Here is a 22,779-nt window from a genome sequence, read left to right as displayed (position 1 = left end):
TATTCTGGTAAATAAAAACAAATAATCAAAAAGAATTTTTATTTGTCATTGACAGTTCAATATAAATTAAATAAAAAATTAATTCATTTATTCTACTGCACTATTATCAAATTTTCCAAATTTTACATAAAATGACCATTTCTAAATATTATAGTTTAATGGTCAAAAGAAGTTCAACAAAAGATTAGTAACTTACAAATATGAGAAGTAAAGACTGTGGTCCTATAATTCTTTCCCCCACCAAAGTTAAAATATAATTGTCAGTCCAAGAAATCACAAACTCTTATACTAAAATATTCCAAACAAGTCATGGCAACATTACCAACTCCTCAGACTTCCTTTGGCAGCATTACTTTTGATAAAAGTTCTCCAAATAAAATAAATGTTGGCAAATAGACATTTGAATCTTGCCAAGATAATGTAAGGAAATGTAAGATTATTAAATTGACTCTAATTAATTACCAATATCAGTCCTTAAGATAATTCTAAGGTTGTTTTGCTTTTGTGCTTTGAATTTTTTTCTGCCACATTGATTGGTGTTTAAGACAGTGCCTCATAAGTTTTGCATGCTTACCCTCAATTCTTCTATAGTTATATATTACTGTCTTTTGCTGTTTTTTAAATCCTTAACTAGTCCTTTCCCTTCAGGAAGGGACTAATACAGTATGGAAGGTGGACCAGGCTTCATCAGGTCTCATCTGCCGCTAAGTGTAATGTGTTAACAATTACCAAGTCCTTTCCAGCACTCTATGGGTATAAATTCCTATTTTCACTGATTTCATGGTTTGCTCAAGGAGCCTGTTCTCAAATGTTTGGTTGGGAGCTCAATACTTAAACCACCCATGTATATTAAAAAGTATAAGAATATTCAGGGGAAAATGCATTATCTCCCAGGATTCTTTTTTTTTTTTTTTTTTTTTTTTTACTTCTTCCCTGCTACCCACATGCTTCTTGGTGGGTAGTTACCAACATATACAGAATCTGCTTCCCTTTGCAGCTGTACTCACTTGTATCAAAGACTGGATGACACTGGTTTGCTTCATCTCTGATTATTTACCTGCACTAGGTACCAGCCACTGTTTCTTTGTGGCTGTTTTGAATTTTGTGAAAATTACTCCCAACTGTATAAACATAAAGAAGACACACAAAGATATTCACAATGACAATGACCCAAAAGCCATTCCTTTCCTCTTCTGGTTCTTCTAAGAGAAACTAAGGCACAAAAAATAAGGCCTCTATGGGTCTGGGGTCATTAACTGAAATCAAGTGGCCCACCTTCTCATAGTGTTCCCTATATTACCCACTTGTTGGTCTGAGAAACAGCAGGAAAATGACTGTTTGAACTTGATTTTTATTTCTGCATTTCCCCACATTTCTGCCCTCCCACAAGCCTCACAACTTCTTAGAAAAGGAAGCTCTTCTCTGGTAGACATGGGAAAGTGTCTTTAATAGCAGTGGCCTTAGGCTTAAGGTCATGCCGTAACAGATTCAATTAAGAATTTCCTGAAAGAATCCAGATGTTGGTGTATGACAGCTAAAGAGGTGAGGAACAAGTGCTGCTCTTGAGCCAAGCCATTGTGACTTACAGAGTTTAGCTGAGGTTACAGTGTGGCCCTCTTGAAGTGAAGATTGGTTGGTTGGGAAGAACTACATTGTGAACAAACAGGGTAGAAACTAGCCCAAATTCCCATAAGTAAACCGTGACATAGCTAGATTCTCCTAGGTAGTAGTAGGTTTCAGAAGGAAAATATGAGCTGTGCAGGTCATATAAGGGTCTTCTTATTCTATAATATATCTCTAGTAGTAAATCTGGACAAATGAAAGGCATTTAGACGAATCTGGCAGTGTAACTGGGTTTTAACTGGACACCACACAGGCAAGACTAGAAGTTTTTGTTTTCTTTGTGGTTAAGGTTTTGGCCACCTTGAAGGACAATCATTTTGGCAGGAAGTACTGTATAGTCTGCTGCTGTCTTCTTTTGTGCCCAACTGCCACTGCCTGTCAATCCATTGGGAGGCCCAGCAAGTCACAACTGACATCCCACAGCCGCCTTGCTATTGTCTCATTACGAGCCTGGGCAGAGACCCATGCCACATGGCAGTCACTGGAAGGGAAAGAGAGAGGTTTGAAGCATAGTGTTAAGAATAGAGTCTACTTCTCTGCCTGGCATAAGGGATATGATAGAAAAACAACCCAGGGACTGCATGTGCTCTAGGAGCTTCATAAAGCCAGTGTTTGTCCTATCTCTTCTTTTTCCAATCTCTACACCAGAGAAAATGTATATGCCATTTGGATTTTTCTCACTAGATCACCTCTGATCAGAATGCTTCGTTTGATTTATAATGCATATCATCTGGTATTTATATTCTCCTTTCTATGTATATAATGTAACTCTCAAATCAGTGCCTGCCTGACATCTACGTATATCCATCTTCTTCAATTAAGTCTGGAAAGTTCACTCTACAGGGCCTTGGACAGTGTCATATAGCTGACATCTTGCTATTTATACTGGTCACAGATAGATGCTTAGAGTGGTAAGAAAATACTGCTTATGTCTGGACTACTTGCAGATATAACTGTTTGTAAATTCATATGACAAGTAAAGACAGTTTCAAAAACAAGAGAAGGTGATAGCAAAAAAAAAAAAAAATTGTGACAAGTTACCAGGTATGTCTTAGTCCATTTTGTTCTGCTGTTAACAGAATATCCCAGACTGGGTAATTATAATATAATGAACAGAAATTGAGCTGGGTATGGTGACTCACTCCTATAATCCCAGCAACTCTGGAGGCTGAGGCAAGAGGATCACTAGAGGTCAGCAGTTGGAGAAGTTTATTGGCTCATGATCATGGAGGATGGGAAGTCCAAGATGGAGGGCCTTCTTGCTGCATTATAACATGGTGGAAGGCATCACATGGGCAAGAGAGAGGGAATTGGATCCAGCTCATCCTTTTAAGGGGAACCCACTCCCACAGTAATGAACCCAGTCCCAAGATAATGGCATTAATCCATTCATGAGGGCTGCCCTCATGATCGAATCACCTTGTAAAGGTCCCATCTCTCAAGACTGCTGTATTAGTGCTGAAGTTTCTAACACACGAACTTTGGGGGATACACATAAATCATATACCTTATCTTCATTGCTGTAATTCCAAGTACCGTAATTCTGTTAAATGCAGAAGGGATGTCCTAATTGCATCATCCAGAAATTTTCTCAAGGACAATTCGCTTACTCATTTTTATATTTTCTGCCTCTATTACACAGCAGGTATTAAATGAAGGTTTGTTTTGTTTTGAGACATAGTCTCACTCTGTCACCCCAGCTAGAGGGCGATGGTGTCATCATAGCTCACTGCAACTCAAACTCCAGGGCTCAAGAGATTCTCCTGCCTTAGCCTCCCAAATAGCTGGGACTACAGGGATGCACCATCACACCCAGATAAGTTTTCTATTTTTTGTAGAGACATCATATGAGGTCATAACAGTAGGCCCTAATCCAATAGCACTGGTGTCCTTATAAGAAGGGGGAGAAACACCAGGAATGTGTGTGCACAGAGGAAAGGCCATGTGAGGACACAGGGAGAACATATCCATTTGCAAATCAGGAAGAGAGAAACCAAATCAGCTAGCACCTTGACCTTGGACTTCCAGTCTCCAGAACTTTGAGAAAATAAATTTAGGTTGTTTAAGCCACCAAGTCTGTGGAATTCTGTTTAGGCAGCCCAAGCAGACTAATACAGCTACCAAGACCATCCAATAGGGAAAAAATAGTCTTTTCAACAAATGGTGCTGAGATGACTGGACATCCCCACACAAAAGAATAAAGGTGGACCCCTATCTCATACCATACACAAAAATTAGCTCAGAATGGATCATAGATCTAAATGTAATGCTAAAATTATAAAACTATTAAAAGAAAATATAGTAGTTGTTATGATTTTGAATGTGTTCCTCAAAAGTTCATGTGTTAGAAACTTAATCCCTCTGTACTCATGAATAGATTACTCTCACTATCACAGGATTGGGTTTGTTATCACTTGCCCTCTCGCCATGTGACACTCTCTGCCAGATTGTCACACACCAAGAAGACCCCCAACCAGATACCAGTGCCATGCTCTGGTAATGGTAATAAATCTTTGTGACTTTGGATAATGCAATGGTTTCTTAGATACGACACTAAAAGCATAAGTGACAAAAGAAAAAATAGATAAATTGGACTTTCTTTTTCTTTCTTTCTTTTTTTTTTTTTTAAGACAGAGTCTTGCTTTGTTGCCCAGGCTAGAGTGAGTGCCTTGGCGTCAGCCTAGTTCACAGCAACCTCAAACTCCTGGGCTCAAGCGATCCTACTGCCTCAGCCTCCCGAGAAGCTGGGACTACAGGCATGCACCACCAAGCCCGGCTAAGTTTTTCTATATATATTAGTTGGCCAATTAATTTCTTTCTATTTATAGTAGAGATGGGGTCTCGCTCTAGCTCTCGCTCTTGCTCAGGCTGGTTTTGAACTCCTGACCTCGAGCAATCCGCCCGCCTTGGCCTCCTAGAGTGCTAGGATTACAGGCATGAGCCACCACGCCCGGCCCTAAATTGGACTTTCATCAAAATTAAAAACTGTACCTCAAAGGACACCACTAAGAAAGTGAAAAGAAAGCCCACAAAGAATGGGAGAATATTTGCAAATCATACATCTGATAAGGAACTTGTACCTAGACTATAAGGAACTCTTGCAACTCAACAACATGCAACATGAATGACACAGATCATAAGTACCTAACTCAGCTTCTAAATAGAGAGATCCCTTCCTCTAGAAGTTAGGGAAAGTTTCATTCATTTAACACATACTTTGTTCCAAAACGGTGCTAGGAGCTAGGAACACAGTGAGTAAAAGAATCAAGACTACATAACAGGGGTCAAGCATGGTTGCTCCTGTCTGTGATCCTAGCAATTTAGGAGGCCAAGGCAAGAGGATTGTTTGAGGCCACTAGTTAGAGACCAGCCTTAGCAACATAGCAAGACCCCTTCTCTACCATAGGCCTGCAGTGCCAGCTATTCAGGAGGCCGAGGCAGGAGTTTGAGGTTGCTGTGAGCTATGATGCCACTGCATTCTAGCCTAGGAAATGGAGACCTTGTCTCAAAAACACAGAACAAAAAATAAAAAAATAAAAAGGGTATGGTATACCAGACAAATCCAAATTATTTCCTTTGGGCAATAAAATATCATCTCTAAAACCAGAAAATTCATACCTGAAATGTTTCCCATTTAGAATCTCAAGACCTTCTGTTAAGGCACAGTACAGGCTGGTCTGGGCTCCCTGCTGAGGAGTCTTGATGCAGAAGGAGAAAAGCCACCACATACATCTCATGAAAGACGAGTGCCGAACCAATTCAGACTGGACCGTGCCGGGGTGTACAGAATACGCCGTAACGCCAGAGCCTGGTGGGAGGGATGCCGTGGAGAGGGGAAGATAGGACTTAATTTTGAACAGCCAATGACAAAAGATGTAAATAAACATGTGACCTTCACACATGGACTCCCTTCCCTTGGTGACATCACAAGCACTGTGCACAGTAGTTTATACCTCCATTTCACAGATTAAGAAGTAGGCCGGGCGCGGTGGCTCACGCCTGTAATCCTAGCTCTCTGGGAGGCCGAGGCAGGCGGATTGCTCGAGGTCAGGAGTTCGAAACCAGCCTGAGCAAGAGCGAGACCCTGTCTCTACTATAAATAGAAAGAAACTAATTGGCCAACTAATATATATAGAAAAAATTAGCCGGGCATGGTGGCTCATGCCTGTAGTCCCAGCTACTCGGGAGGCTGAGGCAGAAGGATTGCTTGAGCCCAGGAGTTTGAGGTTGCTGTGAGCTAGGCTGACACCACGGCACTCACTCTAGCCTAGGCAACAAAGCGAGACTCTGTCTCAAAAAAAAAAAAAAAAAGAAGTAAAGGCTCCGAGAAGTTATTAATTGTTATGAAGCAGCAGAGCCAGGACTCAACCTCTCAGCAGCACTTCACACTGTTGACCACCCCCTTCTTGAATTCCTCTTTCTCATTGGCTTCCATGACCCCACTTCTCTTCTGGTTTTCCTAATCTTCCTGGCTGCTTGTCTCAGTTTCCTGAGCCAGTTCATAATCTTCTACCCAAACATTAAATGTTGGAGTTCTCATGGCTCACTGAACTCCCTCTCTATGATATTATGGTGTTCACATTTTATCTACAGCCCAAACTGCTCCTCCGACCTCTAGACTGACTGTGAGAGCCAGCACAGAGGCTGGTTAAGGGCATGGACTTTGCAGACAGACTGCCCAGGATCAAATCCCGGCTCCACTCATTAGCTGTGTAACCTTGGGCAAGCTCCTTTTTTGTGACTCATTTTCTCATCTCTATCACAGGGCTACCACACGCCAATGCTCATGCCTATGGTCCCGGCTGCTCGCAAGGCTGAGGCAGAAGGATCCCTTATGCCCAGGAGTTTTCTATAAAAAATAAAAATTAAAAACAACTCAGGGATAATCATAGTATCTATACCTCACAGGGTTGTTCTGAGGATTAAATGAGTTCATATAAATTAAAGAGCTTAGAACAGTGCCTAGTAATTACTCAATGACACTTTTGTGCTTGCTACTTCAAGTTCCCAATCTTTTATTTTTTAAAAGAGACAGGGTCTCACTTTGTTGCCCAGGCATGAGGACGGTGGTATGATCATAGGTCACTGAAACCTCAAACTCCTGGGCTCAAATGATCCTCCTGCCTCAGCCTCCTGAGTAACTGGGACTACAGGTGCACACCATCACACCCAGCTAATTTTTCTATTTTTTTTTTACAGACGGGGTCTTGCTATGTTGCTCAGACTGGTCTCAAACTCCTGACAATAAGTGATCCTCTTACCTTGGCCTCTTAGAAGTGCTAGGATTACAGGTGTTAGCCACTGTGCTCAGCCTGAGGTCCCCAATCTTTACTGAAAACGTTGGTGCCAGATATGTATCAATTTTTTTTCTGATTTTAGAAAGGTAATATGAATATACACATATACTGTCTATTATCTAATCCCACCAATATAGGTGAAGTTTTGCTGTCAAATGAGTTTTGATAAGCTTGCAAAAAAATCAGTATTTTCAGGCTTTTGTGGATGTTACAACTGTAGAGAAAGGACTGTGGGCTACCCATTGCCTACCTGACATCTACCCTGGATGGTCCATGGTAATGAAAACTCAGATGTCCAAAACTGACTTCTAGTTTTAAGACCAACCCTGGTTCTTGCAGTGTTCCCTACGTGCCCATCAGGCACATGGGAGCAGTTCTTGACAATTCCCCATCTCACCATGTACATTCAGTCAATACAAGCATTGTGGTTTTCATATCCTAAATATCTCTCAGGTGTGCTTGTCTGCTACCATCCATCTCCATCAGCCTAGTCCAAGCTACCCTGACTTCTTGCCTCGACTTCTGAAATCAACTGCTGCATCTACCCCTGCCCCCATTTTTAAAAGGCTTTAATTTTAAAGGTTCCCATTGCTCCTAAACACTAAAACCCTACAGTGGCCTCTAAGAATTTGGTCTCTACCTACTCCACCAGTCTCAGCTCAGATCTCTATTCCTCCTGCTTTCTACACTCTAACTGTGGTAGCCTTGTTTCTGAAACCGAGCCCAGACCTTCATACATTCTTTCCCTTCTACCCAGAATGTTCCTCAGCCTCCTCACACCTGTAATCCATTTAATTTTTTTTTTTTTTTTTTTGAGACAGGGTCTTGTTCTGTCGCCCAGGCTAGAGTGTAGTGGCATCATCACAGCTCACAGCAACCAAAAACTCTTAGGGTCAAGTGATCCTCCTGCCTCAGCCTCCTGAGTAGCTGGGACTATAGGTGCATGCCACCACACCCAGCTAATTTTTCTATTTTTTGTAGAGACAGGGTCTTGCTCTTGCTCAGGCTGGCTTGAACTCCTGGCCTCAAGCAATCCTCCCACTTCAGCCTCCCCAAATGCTAGGATTACAGGCATGAGCCACTGAGCCTGGCTCGTTTGATTTCTGTTTTCTTTTTTTTTAAATTTTTACTGAATGGGTCTGTGTAAGGCCCATTTAATTTCTAATCATCCTTCAGGGCTGAGCTTGCAACTCTCCTCCTCAGAGAAGTCTTTCCTGAACCTTTGGTGTGAATAAGGTCTGCCCACCAATACCCTCCAAAAGCCATTATACGTCCTTGTACTTCTCCTTTATATAATAACAGTTATTACAATTATAACTAAATAGTAACAACAAAAAGGAAACAATCTAGATGTTAAGGAAATGGATAAACTAAGGCACATCTATACTACGAAATACAATGCAGCCAGCAAAATGAATGGGATAGGTCTATATGTACTACATGGAAAGATCTCCAAGATACTGTGTTAGAATTTCAGTTCCTTGTGTATGAGATATATATATACAAATATACCTATATACACACATATATATGTAAATACATAGGAAAATTACTGGAAAAGGGCACAATGAACTGTTGACAGTGGTCACTTGAAGGAAGAAAAGTAGGGTTGGGGAAGGGGAATAAATAAAGAGGGGTTTTCACCTTTAATTCTATATACTTCCATATTATTGGAACTTTTTGCAATGAGAATTATTCATGTATTACTAGACTGATTTTACATGTGACAGTCTGAATAAACACTTGCTAATTGACTGTCTCCCCATTATTTTATTTTTTTTCCTTTTTTCCATGAAGCCGCTGGTGTCAATGTCTCCCCCACTAGATGTAAACCAAATTAGGGAAGAAACAGTGCCTGTCTTGGTCAGCACCATCCCCAATCCCCTAACGCAGTGCATGGAAGAGCACAGGCACTGAATCCATGGCTGCCAAATGGCTCAATGGATGAATCTTCTGTCACTCCAGAGTTCTTGCACCATGGCTACTTTCCACCCAATCCTCACAACTACCAGGGTAACCTCACTCATGTGTACTCTCCTTTTATCCAGTTCTCACCACTGGACCCATCTTTCTACCCACAGGTCACCCTAGCTCCCTGACCAACTCCTTGGATAGTTTTAATCATCCACTTACTCTTATCTATCCCCAGCTGATAAAACACATCATACCCTGGGCACACACTGGGCAGATGCACTGAGCTGACCACCCATCTCACAGCTGCCCATGTGGTATAATCATCCTATTCTATCTACGGGGTCCCTGTGCCTAATCCCTTGGGCCTGAATTCTGCCTGTATTAATTCCTAAGCATTGCTTACCCTAGATTTCCCTTTTCTTTATTGGAAATGCCGAGTAGAGAATGCTGAGGACCTCTGTCTGTGACTGGAGATACACCTTCTCAGGCACACATTTTCCTCTTCTCTGACCCTTTGCTGTTACCATATTCCTAGTACCTCTTTTATTCTAATGGCTATATCTAGCGTCAGTTCAGGTCCCTCCCTCCTACTCAGTCTTACTATGAGTAAAAAATCTTGACTTGCTCATGAGGCCTGAATTAAACTATGACATAACCTGTGAAGTAGTCCCATCTTACATATGAAGTCAGTCTTAAAAGGTTAAGTAACTTACTGCAGGTCACAAAGCTAGTGTAAAGCCAATCCTTTGGACTCAAAGTCAGAATCTCCCTGTCCCCAGCTAGCCACCTCCAATATTCAGTTGCAGGCTGCTTACTGAAACTATACCCAGTTACAGTCATGGAAGCAGGTACTGTCCAGGTGCCTTCTGGAAAACAGTTTCCACGCCTGTGGCTTTTAGCTACCTCCCACTGACTTGTGTTTCCCATGCTCATGTCTTCCAAGCCTACCTTTTAGCCTCCGGGCCAGTTCCTTGGTGAAGAGAATGTTGGCTAGCTTGCTGTGACAGTAGGCCAGACTTGCATTGTAGAATTTCTCACCCTGCAGGTTATGAAAGTGGATCCTTCCAAGGTGATGTGCTAAGGAAGACACATTTACTATTCTTGATGGGGCTGATTCCTTTAGTTTCTCCAGCAGCAGATGGGTCAGGAGGAAGTGACCTATTGAAAAAAACTAGAATTAACAGAGTTCGGGACCAATGTTGGGGTAAGAGGAGTAGTGAGCACGGCTCAGCTATGGGAGACAGAGAATTCAGGAATAAGGTCTTTTGCCTCAACTTTTTCTTATCAACTAGAGAATAAGTTCAATGAGGGGTTAGAGAAATAGGAACAGCCAAAGACATGAGACACAAGGTAGGTCTGGACTATGTGAATATAAATATAAAGTCTCAACTCATTCCAACTTTGGTTAAAAGCATTCTTTTTTTTTTTTTTTTTTTTTGAGACAGAGTCTCTCTTTGTTGCCCAGACTAGAGTGAATGCCGTGGCGTCAGCCTAGCTCACAGCAACCTCAAACTCCTGGGCTCAAGCAATCCTCCTGCCTCAGCCTCCCGAGTAGCTGAGACTACAGGCATGCGCCACCATGCCCGGCTAATTTTTTTTTGTATATATATATTAGTTGGCCAATTAATTTCTTTCTAATTATAGTAGAGATGGGGTCTCGCTCTTGCTCAGGCTGGTTTTGAACTCCTGAGCTCGAGCAATCTGCCCGCCTCAGCCTCCCAGAGTGCTAGGATTACAGGCGGGAGCTACCGCGCCCGGCTGGTTAAAAGCACTCTTTAAGAGTAGGTGGTCTCTACCTGATGCTGTCCACAAGGATCACTACTAAGAAGGCAACATAGCCCCTGCCAGGGCTTTCAGGTAGGATCAAACTATTTATTATTCACACCTGGTCTTTTATGGCCCTGATGTCCAAACATACCACAAAGGAGGCTCAATCTGATCCCTAAGTTTCCAAGGAGAATTTTGGTCCCCTCTGGCTTTGTGATAGGGCCACATTTCTTACCCAAGTGGTTGACTCCAATGTGCATTTCAAAACCATCTGCTGTCTTAGAATAGGGACACATCATCACTCCTGCATTGTTGATCAAAATGTGGAGGTGCTTTTCCTCTGTAGGGAAGACAAGGAGGAGTGTGGAAGTAGCCAGCCACAGCTGTTACATCTTAGAAATCTGCCTCACACCCAGGCCTTGAAAATGAGAATGCAGGACTTCAATCTTTCCTCCATTTTCCCTTCACACTTATTTTGTTATTGTTTTTCATGGTTAGACTTTAGTTGAATCCTATATACTTTTACTACAGAGCAAAATTCCATTTTGTACTACCAAATGACCTTTCCAATCTTTCTAGTTCAGGAGCTACTTACTGCTTTTGGGAAGTATTCCATCTACCTCCCCAATAGAAAGACTTCCCAAGCTGAATGGAAAGATTCCAAAGCAAAGGGAAAAGGATGTTCTATATGCACCCCTGGCACTGGAATTCAGGTCCTCAAAGAAATATTGGTTTCACTTCTTTGTTACATCATCCAACTCTCTCTCATGGTTCATTTCCTCCTGTGGTTTGTAAAACGTTTTACATGACAATCATGATTGTCTGGAGGGTAAAACATTTTGGCCTGTATGTTGTCATCTGTAGCCATCAACTGTCATCTCTGTAGTAAGCGCCAATAAAAAATGACCACTCCGGGCCAGGTGAGGTGGCTCACACCTGTAATCCTAGCACTCAGGGAGGCTGAGGCGGGTGGATTGCTCAAGGTCAGGAGTTCAAAACCAGCCTGAGCAAGAGCGAGACCCTGTCTCTATTAAAAATAGAAAGAAATTAATTGGCCAACTAAAAATATATAGAAAAAAATAGCCGAGCATGGTGGTGCATGCCTGTAGTCCCAGCTACTTGGGAGGCTGAGGCAGGAGGATTGCTTGAGCCCAGGAGCTTGAGGTTGCTGTGAGCTAGGCTGATGCCACGGTACTCACCCTGGCCTAGGCAACAAAGTTAGACTCTGTCTCAAAAAAAAAAAAAAACCACTACGATATGTTCCGTCCCTTCTCCTACACTTTCTTTTTTTCTTTTTTCTCCCCGAGACAGAGTCTTGCTTTGTTGCCCAGGCTAGAGTGAGTGCTGTGGCATCAGCCTAGCTCACAGCAACCTCAAGCTCCTGGGCTCAAGCGATCCTATTGCCTCAGCCTCCCGAGTAGCTGGGACTACAGGCATGCGCCACCATGCCTGGCTAATTTTTTCTATATATATTAGTTGGTTAATTAATTTCTTTCTATTTATAGTAGAGACAGGGTCTCGCTCTTGCTCAGGCTGGTTTCGAACTCCTGACCTCCAGCAATCCACCCGCCTCAGCCTCCCAGAGTGCTAGGATTACAGGCGTGAGCCACCACACCCGGCCATCCTACACTTTCTTATAAAAGCTTTCTAACTTCTTACGGACTTTAGAACATGCCCAACTTTGCTGGTGTGTCTTCTCAGGTCGATCCTCAAATTGGGCTTTCAGTAAACCTTTATCAAATTATTTCTGCCTCAACAGCCTTAATTTTGGCTGACAGCCCTTTGTGAATCTCAGCCTTATGTAAAGCCTCAGATACAGCTCCAGCTCTCAAGGACCTGAGGCCTTGTCTCCTATCCCTGTATGGGTGTTTAGACCCCAGATCCTGAAAAGCCCATATTGAGTTCTGATACTTCATGAGATTTTTGCCTTCAACTTTTACTCACTGCTATGATTTCCTGAATTCCCTTTTTGTTTCTGCTTCTTGAGGATGTCCCTTTGACATAAATCATGTCCCAGTGATCATAATGATTTCAGCTGCATGCCGAAAGTTTTTCGCTATATTTTATCTACCATTTCTATGTATTACAGGGAGAGGGATCTTCTTCCTTTCAGCTAAGTTCTGCGATGTTGATCACAAGACTCACAACATTCTCTTTGGTTCTACACTTACCTGTTAAGAAGCCCTCGGCAAAGGCTCGAATAGATTTAGTATCAGACAGGTCCAGTTTCCGCACCAACACCTGCTCATTCCCGGTCACAGTCTGGATCTCTCTGGCCACCAATTCCCCCTTTTGCACATCCCGGCAAGCTAAATATACACGGGCTCCTGTCAACCAATTAGAAATAAACTGTTGGCTCTGTTTCTGAGTGGGCATTACAGACCTAATACTGATGTTGAATGTTATTTTCTTTTTTTTTTTTTTGAGACAGAGTCTCGCTTTGTTGCCCAGGCTAGAGTGAGTGCCATGGCGTCAGCCTAGCTCACAGCAACCTCAAACTCCTGGGCTCAAGCAATCCTCCTGCCTCAGCCTCCTGAGTAGCTGGGACTACAGGCACATGCCACCATGCCCGGCTAATTTTTTCTCTATATATTAGTTGGCCAATTAATTTCTTTCTATTTATAATAGAGATGATCTTGCTCAGGCTGGTTTCGAACTCCTGACCTCGAGCAATCTGCCCACCTCGTCCTCCCAGAGTACTAGGATTATAGGTGTGAGCCACCGCGCCCGGCCTGAATGTTATTTTCAACATTTCTTAAAAAACAGGAATTTTTACAACAGAAGTATCTATCTGAGTAGCAAAAAGAGTAAGAAAAATCACTAATACTTAAGTGCCCATTACATGTAGAGCACAGTAGTAGGTTCAGACCAGCAGATCAATGGAATACTTGGGTGTTCTTGAATTCCAAGACTGGGAAGAAAAGATGAGAATGATCACCACTGTGAGGGGTAAAACAGCAGTAGCAGGAAGGAATTAAAAACAGGTAAACTTGCCTCTTTGAGCCAGCTCTTTGGCTGTCTCCTTCCCAATGCCAGTGTTAGCTCCAGTGACCAGAGCCACCTTCCCAGGAAGCTGGACAGTTGATGTACAAATCCCGCTGGACAGCATTTTCCTGCAGACAGAGAAAAGCTCATCAATTCTTCATTCTCCTGTCTCAGCCTGGGGTTTCTGCAACTCCCTGTGTCTTCAGATCCCAAGGCTGAAGTTTGCTTTCATTCCTTCCTCTGTTGTCCTTTTCAGATTTAAGGGAAGTTGGAGGGACAAACACAAAAGTGTTCTGTTGTTGCTCAAAGAAAAAAGTGATTGGTAGCCAGGCATGGTAGTGCACTCCTATAGTCTCAGCTACACAAGAGGCTGAGGCAGGAGGATCACTTGGGCCCAGGAGTTTGAGGTTGCAGTGAGCTATGATGAGGCCACTGCACTCCAGCCTGGGTGACAGGGCAAGATTGTCTCAAAAAAAAAAAAAAAAAAAAATTATTGTATTACAAGGGCAAAGCTTAGAGCTGCTCCCTGGAGTACAAGAAATTGGATGAATATTTGCTTAGCCAGGCACCTGGCTTTGGTTTGAGCTCTAAGCCACTTTTGACTTAAGAAATCACAAGACTCAGCCCAGAAGAAGAAAGAACTGATCTCTGTATGTCAATCTGCCCACAACTGACATTTTATGGCCTTGAGAAATGGCTAATCCAATACAAAAAGTTAAAATTATGAAAGCTTATGAATTTGGGACAAAACAGGGGGAAAAAACCCACACTTACTCACACACACTTAAGACAAAGAAAAGATGTAAGTAAGTGTATGTACAAAGGGAAGCTGAGATACAAGTCCTGCTTTGTCTAATTATAGTCCTTGTTCAAAGCACCAGCCTATACTGCCTTTCCAAATGAATGCATGCACAAACAGTATTACCAGTTCTTAGATTGTTCTTTTCTCTTCTCTGCGATCTTGTGACTCTGGTTAAAACAATCTGTTGAGCAGGAAATACATTTTAAAAGAGCATTTCAGCCTTTTTCACTGAACTTGGAATTGCAAGGTACATGCTCCTAGCCACTGAAGTTACCTGCTTCACACAAACAGATCTACAAGGAGGCAAACTAACTCATGGTGCCCACCAACCATACCTCCCTCCCCAGAGAATAAGCCTCCCAACTGTTTTCGACGTCCCTTCCCCTTTAGTTGCAAGAGTGACAACTCAACAGTGTTAAAGTTGGTAGTCAGTTAGGTATGAGCAAGGGAGGAGGGAACAGTTAGTGAACTGGCTCAAACAGCCCTTGAACAAACCAACCTGATGAGAAGAAAAGAACCATTAATTTCCTAGCACTGCACAGGTACAAGTGACCTTTCCCCTATTATATATAAGTAAGAACAGAACGCGCCCAGCCTTCTCTGATTTCAACAAATAAAAACAGCAACCATGGCCGGGCACGGTGGCTCATGCCTGTAATCCTAACACTTTGGGAGGCCGAGGCAGGAGGATCACTTGAGTGCAGGAGTTCAAGACCAGCCTGAACAAGAGTGAGACCCCCATGTCTACAAAAAATAGGAAAATTAGCCAGCATGGTGGCACACACCTGTAGTTTCAGCTACTTGGGAGGCTGAGACAGGAAGATCGTCAGAGCCCGGGAGTTTGAAGTAGCAGTGAGCTATGATAGCCCTACTGCACTCTAACCCAGGTGACAGAGCTAGATACTGTCTCAACAAAAGAAAAATAAAAAGCAACCTCTCAGGGTTCAGGGCAGTTGCTCCTTTCAAGCCTGCCGACTCCTTGTCTTAAGAGCGTACTTTCACTTCTTCACAAGCCTTTCCTAAGTCTGTCTGCTTTCACTCAATAAACTTGCCACTACCTCTCCGTTGTAGACACATCCTGAAATTCCTTTCTGTGACATTATCAAGAACATTTACACTGGTGACATCTTCGTGGTGAGCCAGCCTGGAGATTATTCCATCCCTGAGTGACCTGTGGTGAGTATGGCTGTCTTCACCCTTGACAGCGGATTGGAGGATTTTTCTTCTTTTGCTTCTGCAGGCTTTTCAGTGAGTCACTAGAACACAACCCCGCTCCATCAGGCTGACTGTGGCTCTCCCAAAGCAGGGTGGCAGAGGGTCACTCCTCAGGCCATGTAGATCTAAGCGGTTGCCAGACGCTGGGTGACACCAGCCTAGGGAGCTGACTTCCCCTCCCTGCCAGGAGCCCATGATTCATTCTCTGTGGCTACCCCATGCTTAGTCTCTACTGCTAGATTCCATTCTTATTTCAGAGTACTTCTTTGCTATTGTGGGGAAAAGATGTTTGCGATTTATTCTATCACTTTGCAAAGCAGGCTTGCTCTTTCAGAGGTCTTTCTGATATTGCTGTGTTTGTTGTCCCTTTCGGTGGAGGAATTACCGGCAGAGATGGGGCAATGTGGGGGGAAGGGGGCTTGGACTGTGAAGCTGTTTGGAAGTGCCCAGGCGAACTACACTCCCCACGTGAATTAAGCATTTGGAGGCAAAACTCTATTCAATCAAATTTTACATGGAAATCGGGAGAAAAGCCGTTCAGGCACAAAAAGCCCCACCCCCTTTAACTACTGTGTCAGGGCTGAAAGTGCTTCATCAGATCCAGGAGAGACAAGGGTGGGATCTCCAGAGGTCTCGAAACCTGAGAGACGCCAGCTTTAGAACCATACATCCCAGCGCAGGACCGCTGATAATTGGACATGGCCCATATCTCTCTACTTCGTGGAGGTTAGAGGTCCTTGAGAATAAAACTCCCTGGACAACTTCTCACCCCAACCCCTGGGGTTTGAGGATGCTGGGGCAGGGATGGAAACCTCCCCTGGGGCCACAACCACTAGGCAAAGGAGTCCTCCTCTCCAGCACGCAGTAAAGTTTGGGATGCACGGACTCAGCAGGACAGGCAGGAAGAGGTTGGGGACGCCTGCACCCTTCTCTTTTTGCTTGATGAGCCTTGGAAGGCTTCTACTTCAGGGGTTAGAAGCCCTTGTGAACCTAAGGGGTCAGAGGCCCTGTGTGCTTCCAGGTTTTGTCTAGGGAACCAAGAAAAAATGGGTAATACTCTCTCCACCACCAAAGACTCTTCCTTCAGCTATATTTTCTGGAATTGGAACTTTTCCAAATTAGACAGTAGAAAGAAGAAACTTCTGTTTCTGTATAATACTGCCTGGCCCCAATATAAGCTAGGTGATGGGCAGGTCTGGCCAGTAAATGGCAGTTTAAACTTTAATATAATCCTTCAATTAGATCTTTTTTAGTAGACAGGAAAGCAAGTGGATAGAAGTTCCATACATGCAAGCCTTTATGGTGCTCAGAGAGGACCCTGATGAATGCAGTTCCTGTTTTGAGAAATGCTGACCAGGTGGGCCATGCTCACCTTCCCCCAACCCCAGTTTCAGACTCGAAGACCCAGCCACCTCCAGTAACCCCTAAACCTAACTTGGAGACTCCTTCCCTGACGTTTTCCCCAGATCACCAGCCCATATACCCAACATTGCCAGATAAGCCTTCAGGAACAGATCTCCTTTGCCCTCTGCAGGAGGTAGCACACTGGCCTCTGGGAACTACTCAAGTCCAAATCCCTTTTTCAATATCAGATTTAAAACAATGCAAGGAATGTTTAGGTAAGTTCTCGGAGGACCCTGATAAATTTACTGAAGAGTTCCAAAACCTGATCATATTCTTTGATCTGACTTAGAGAGATCTAGTGGCTGTCCTACCCCACTACTGTGAGAGAGAGGAAAGAACTGGAATTTGGACTGAGGCTCAGGCTTATGCAGAGGCTTTACGTGCAAGCCAGCCCAGCAGGTACCCGGTAGGGTTGACTGCTCTTCCTCTCACTGACCCTCAATGGAACTATTAGCCCGGGCAGCCAGGGCCAGCCTTGACAGATCAAGGCCCATGTTTCACAGCAGAGAGAAGCTATCTAGGCCACATTTTTGAGTCCAGGCCAGTGGAGGCTGTTGGTCCAATGCAAAGAAGCCACCCTGCACACAGGACCACCACAGACAAAGAAGGAATTTAGGGCATTTTGGGGCATGGCAGGGATTTGCAGGATTTGGATGTCCAGGTTTGGATTTACTGCCACGCCTTTATATGATTTAGTGCAATCTATTCTCAACCTCCAACAATATCAACCTGTGTTTAACTGCTCTTCTTTCTCTTCTTTAGACTTGGTGGGAGCCTTCTTCCAATCTCAAATCCCCAATATCACTTGGAGTCTATGTCCTGGCAGAGAACTAGGACGCCATGGATGGCAGGGATCAGTTTCCATGTAAATGTTGCCCTATGGTACTCCATTTTCCCCTGAGCTCCCTTGACAGAGAGCAAGAACTCCTGGGCCCATATGTGGGGATGATGCCCCTACTAGCTTTAAGTAGTCACAGAAAACGAGACCTCCACCCACACCCCCTTGTAAGATTTCAAGGGCACAGGTTTCCTGAGGGAAGAATATTAGAGTAAGTAGTCAAGTATGAGCAAGAGGGGAGGAAATGGAAAAGTTTAGTAAACTGACTCGAAGAAACAGCCCTGAACAAACAGACCTGAGGAGAAGATTACGAGCCATTAATTTCCCAGCATTGCCTGGTACAAAGCGACCTTTCCCCGGTTATATATGAGTAAGAACAGAATGAACACTGACTGCTCAGCCTTCTTTGACTTCAACACATAAAAACAGCAATCCCCTGGGTTCGAGTCCATCGCTCCCTTTCTTGAGAGCATACTTTCACTTCTGCACAAGCCTTTCCTATGCCTGTCCACTTTCACTCAATAAACGTGCCACTGTCGCTCAGTTGTGTGTGCATCCTGAAATTCCTTTCTGCAATGTTAGCAAGAACGTTTATGCCAGAGACATCAGGACCCGTACTTAGCTCTTTCCTCTCCTTTCCCAGCAGGAAAGAGACAATCAACTACAAAAGTCCAACTCTGGCCGTTTTACCATGACCTTGCTAAATTGGGGATACAGCCCTAGGAGTATAATCATTCTCAGAGAGATCTCACTGAAGCATGAGCATTATTTTCAGTTCAGGTTCAACTTTTCAATGAGATTCCATGTGGATAAGAGGATCCCATAGTGAAAAGAAAAATCTATGTTTTCATTTCAGTGTGAGCACCCATGTGTGCCTACAGGTGAGAGCACTGAGTGTTCAGAGGGGAGAAAAAATACAATTGGAAGAGGGGCAATAGGGAGGAAGGGAGGGAAAAAGGAAGAAAGACTGTTGCAAGAACTGACAGTGTGATTTGGCCCAGCTTCAAGTTAGCCCCTATGAAAGGACTGTCTCTCTTCATTGGTCCACCGTCACTACTGGTGACTTACTCAGAGCCAATCAGCAGGCTGCCCGTTGTGCAGTCCACTGCTGATTCTCTGGGGCACTCAGCTAGCCACCTAGGCTGATGTGTCACCTGTCAAGACACCACCTCTCATTCTCCCTGCCATCCCCCTCCCCGCCCCCCAGCGCATAACTCAGATCCCCCAAGCTCCAGCTCCGAAGGCAGGACAGGGCTCACAAGCAAACACTGTTCCTTTTTGCTTCTCTCCTTTACAACAGAGAAAGAGAGAACAGCAACAAGAGAGCAAGCAATGGTGCTAAAGATGTCTCGATTCCCATCAGTTTTAGAGAGCAAAATGTGGACTCACTCCTTTGTGCTTCAAAGGCTGGTTCAAGCCACGGGATTTAAGGGGGAAAGAGTGTTCGGGGCCACACCCTCCCTATTCTAGGGTCTGAAACCTGCAAAGCTGTAAACACAAGTGTTTGAAGGAGCCTTGCCCTCGGGGTTCCCTGGAGCCAGACTCGGAGTTCTTAGGCGAAAGGAGGGTAGGAGAAGCAGGGGACCCCGGAGTGCAGCGCCCTTCCCGCATCCAGGACAGCTGGACCTCGCCTCCAACCTACCGAACTCTGGGCCTCGGCCATCTTGAAGCCCCCCAGGGGAGTCTCCCAAAGAAAGCGCTTCAGTGAGGACCACGTGCCCCCGGAAAGACTTCGCAAGACAAGGCAGTACATTTGCACAGACCTGATTTGGGGCGCAGCCACGTACAGAAGGAAGGGGAGAAGGAGGAGCAGGAGCAGGAGCCCAACCATCTCGGCGGGCGCAGCGGCAGCGCAGGCAGAATGCCCCAGCAGCGCTAGCCGACTATGGCTTCTCTTCCTAGGCAGGACCTGCCTAGTTCAAATTGCGACAGCGCGGGGAGCAGGGCCCTCTGGGACGTGTAGTCCGGGGCTTGGCGGCCGCTGACAGGCTGCGCTAAAGCGCCGCTTACCGGCGCTGGGAGAAGTTGGCCCATGCTCTAGGCAGGTGCACGCCAAACCTCCAACCATCTAGAGCCCGCCAGAGCCTAGGGCCTGGGGGTCATCCAGCTAGCTCTCCCTCTGTGAAACCTCCCCAGTTCTCTATCTCCCCGGGGCCCAAATGCAGTCCCTCATGCTCTTTCCCCCAATCGGGGTTAGGCAGTTACCGCATAGTTTCTCCTGGAGGTCAAATGTGGGCATCTGGGAAATGTTCTAAGGCTCATTACACAGGAGAGGAACGGTTGGAATCTGACAGTTGGTAAAGTGGAAGGAGCTTGAGGGATTCCTTTATCCAATGGAGAGGAAGCATTGGTCCTTGAAGACATTCCCAGGAGAATTATTTTATAGGGTCTATTTTGAATTAGGATGGTAATATGATTTTCCTGGTATTTGATTGAGTGTTCATTGACAATAGAATATAGTTTTCCTGATGACTTGGGTCACTCAGGGTAATGAATTTGTCAGATTAGCACTGTTGGTTTTGCCAACTCCCGAAAGTATTTAATCCTGCTATGAATTAAGGCCATAAACATGTTCTCTGTGAATAGTTTCAATAGTTTCTTTCATCTGAGGCCTATTTCCTGGGGAAGAAGGTGTGTGTGTGTGTGGGGGGGGTGTCTTAATAAGTCATTATCTGTCTGTGATTCTCTGACTGCACACAATAATATTTTCTGGTTCTTTTGCATAATTTCCATTTGACTTAAAGACACATGTTCCAAGATCAATTTGAACCAATATATTTTATAGCCATTGTAGAGAAGAGAGTTTCCTTCTTATAATACAAATTCCTACTAGTTAAACATTAGATTATATAGTAATCAGCACATTTTGTCACACCGTCATTAGTGTGTTAGGGTATTTGTATAGGGTTTTACAATATTTGTATAGAGTTTCATAACTTTATAAAAGCCTTTCATGTGTTTTGTTCCTTATTCATTCACTCATTCATTTGATGAATATTTATGGTATTCCTGTAGTGTGCTAGACACTGTGCTGAGGTCCGGCAGGGGACCTGGAAGACATGACCTCTTCCTTCTCAGAGCTCATGAACTGTCAGGGAGGACCCTAAACAAATGATCACTGTAAATAAATCATGATGATGGTCATAAGGGGAAACAATGAAAGTTTGGAGCTTATAGCAGGGAGGCTGCTCCTGATCGAGTGATCAGGAAAGACTTCTTTGAGGAAATAACATTTGAGCAGAGGCCAGAGGAAAGTTAGTAGGCAAGAAACATACAGGCAAGAGTCCTTTGAGCAAAGGAAAGAGCCCACCTGAGGACTCAGAGTCAGAAAGAGCAGGGTGTGCTAGAGCAACAGAAAACATTGATCTAGCTGGGGCCCAAGGGTAAGGGGGGGTGCCTGAAATGGCAATAATAAGCAATGCTTAAATAGTGCTGATTATGTGCCAGGTCTGGTCCAAATGCTTTATATATGTCAACTCTCTTGATTCCTTCAACTCTATGAGTTAAGTACAATATTTTCCTTATTTCACAGACAAGGAAACTGAGGCACAGTGGAGGTTAAGTAAGTTATCCCAGGTCATAATGGCAAAGCTAGCATTCAAACTTAACCAGGTTATATTCAGGGGCCATTATGCCCTTAACTCTTGAGCTATATTGCCAAAAGGTGAAGCTGGAAACCTTCTCTCCACCTGTATGCACATTTGCATGTCCACACAAAATTTCTTTCTTTCTTTTTTATTTTTATTTATTTATTTTTGTGACACAGAGTCTCACTCTGTTGCCCTGGATAGAGTGCAGTGGCGTCATCATACCTCAGTGCAACCTCAAACTCCTGGGCTCAAGCAATCCTCCTGCCTCAGCCTCCCTAGTAGCTGGGACTACAGGTGCACACCACCAGCTAATTTTTTCTCACTCTTGCTCAGACTGGTCTTGAACTCCTGAGCTCAAGTGATCCTCCTGCCTTGGACTCCCAGAGTACTAGGATTATAGGCGTGAGCCACCTTGCCTGGCCTAAAATTTCTTTTTTTAAGAGACAGGGTCTCACCTTGTCAACCAGCGATCATAGCTCACTGCAGCCTCAAACTTCTGGGTTCAAGTGATCTTGCTGCTTCAGCCACCCAAGTAGTTGGAAATACAGGCACATGTCACCATGCCTAGCTAATTTATTTATTTATTTTTTTAGAGATGGTGTCTCACTATATTACCCAGGTTGGTCTGGAACTCCTGGCCTCAAATGATCCTCTTACCTCAGCCTCCTGAGTAGCTGGGATTACAGGTGTGAGCCACCATGCCTGGCTTACCCGCACAAAATTTACATGTAATTTCTGGTGGTTTAGGGACACATTGGAACCATCCATGTAACTCAGATTAAAAATCATTGGTTAAACCTAATAATAGAAGATGGGTAAGCAGGTGAATTGCTTCAAGAAACAGAGAGAGAACAGAAAAGACAGCCTTGAGGAGCACTAATGTTATGCAATAGGTAGAGGGAGGGAAGCCTAAAAATGGACTGGGAAAAAGGGACCAGAGAGGTTGGAGATGTATCAGACTAGGTTCAGTGAGAAGAGAGAAACCATGTGATAATTTGAACAGGAAAAGTTTAATATTAAAAAAATTAACTGTAATAGAGGATTGGAGTAAGAAGGACTGGCTAATATAGGGATTGTTAAACTTTTTCTGAAAAGAAAAACAAATGTTTTAGGATTTAGGGGGCAAACAGTCTCTGTTGCAGCTACTCAATTCTGCCATTGTAATGTGAAAGTGCCCTTAGATAATATGTAGACAAATGAGCATGGTCGTGTTTCAATAAAAATTTATTTACAAAAATAGACAATGGGTGGATTTGGCATTTGGTTCATGGTTTGTCAACCTGTGGGCAAGTAAAAAAATGGAACTCTAAAGATTTTTTAGGCCGGGCGCTGTGGCTCACGCCT

The 22,779-nt window shown here is 44.0% G+C and overlaps 1 protein-coding gene across 2 annotated transcripts; it reads right to left on the bottom strand.

Moving 5' to 3' along the window:
* Positions 1 to 1,331: 1,331 nt before the first annotated feature.
* On the bottom strand, positions 1,332 to 20,154 carry RDH11 (retinol dehydrogenase 11). Of its 2 annotated transcripts, none has more exons than XM_012781123.3 (7): positions 20,051 to 20,154; positions 13,596 to 13,714; positions 12,773 to 12,928; positions 10,837 to 10,941; positions 9,783 to 9,992; positions 5,242 to 5,431; positions 1,332 to 2,104 (listed from the first exon to the last, which is right to left on the bottom strand). In XM_012781123.3, exons 1-7 carry the CDS (start codon positions 20,053 to 20,055, stop codon positions 2,002 to 2,004), a joined length of 888 nt encoding a protein of 295 aa, XP_012636577.1. In that variant the 5' UTR covers positions 20,056 to 20,154; the 3' UTR covers positions 1,332 to 2,001. The 2 variants fall into 2 exon arrangements, with proteins under 2 accessions (XP_012636577.1, XP_012636576.1); XM_012781122.3 differs by lacking the exon at positions 20,051 to 20,154 and adding an exon at positions 19,609 to 19,766.
* Positions 20,155 to 22,779: the final 2,625 nt, after the last annotated feature.

This window comes from Microcebus murinus, chromosome 6, assembly GCF_040939455.1.
Source record: "Microcebus murinus isolate Inina chromosome 6, M.murinus_Inina_mat1.0, whole genome shotgun sequence".
Classification (NCBI taxonomy): domain Eukaryota; kingdom Metazoa; phylum Chordata; class Mammalia; order Primates; family Cheirogaleidae; genus Microcebus; species Microcebus murinus.
The sequence above is the reverse complement of the archived record's forward strand: the minus strand, read 5'-3'. Positions and strand labels throughout refer to the sequence as shown.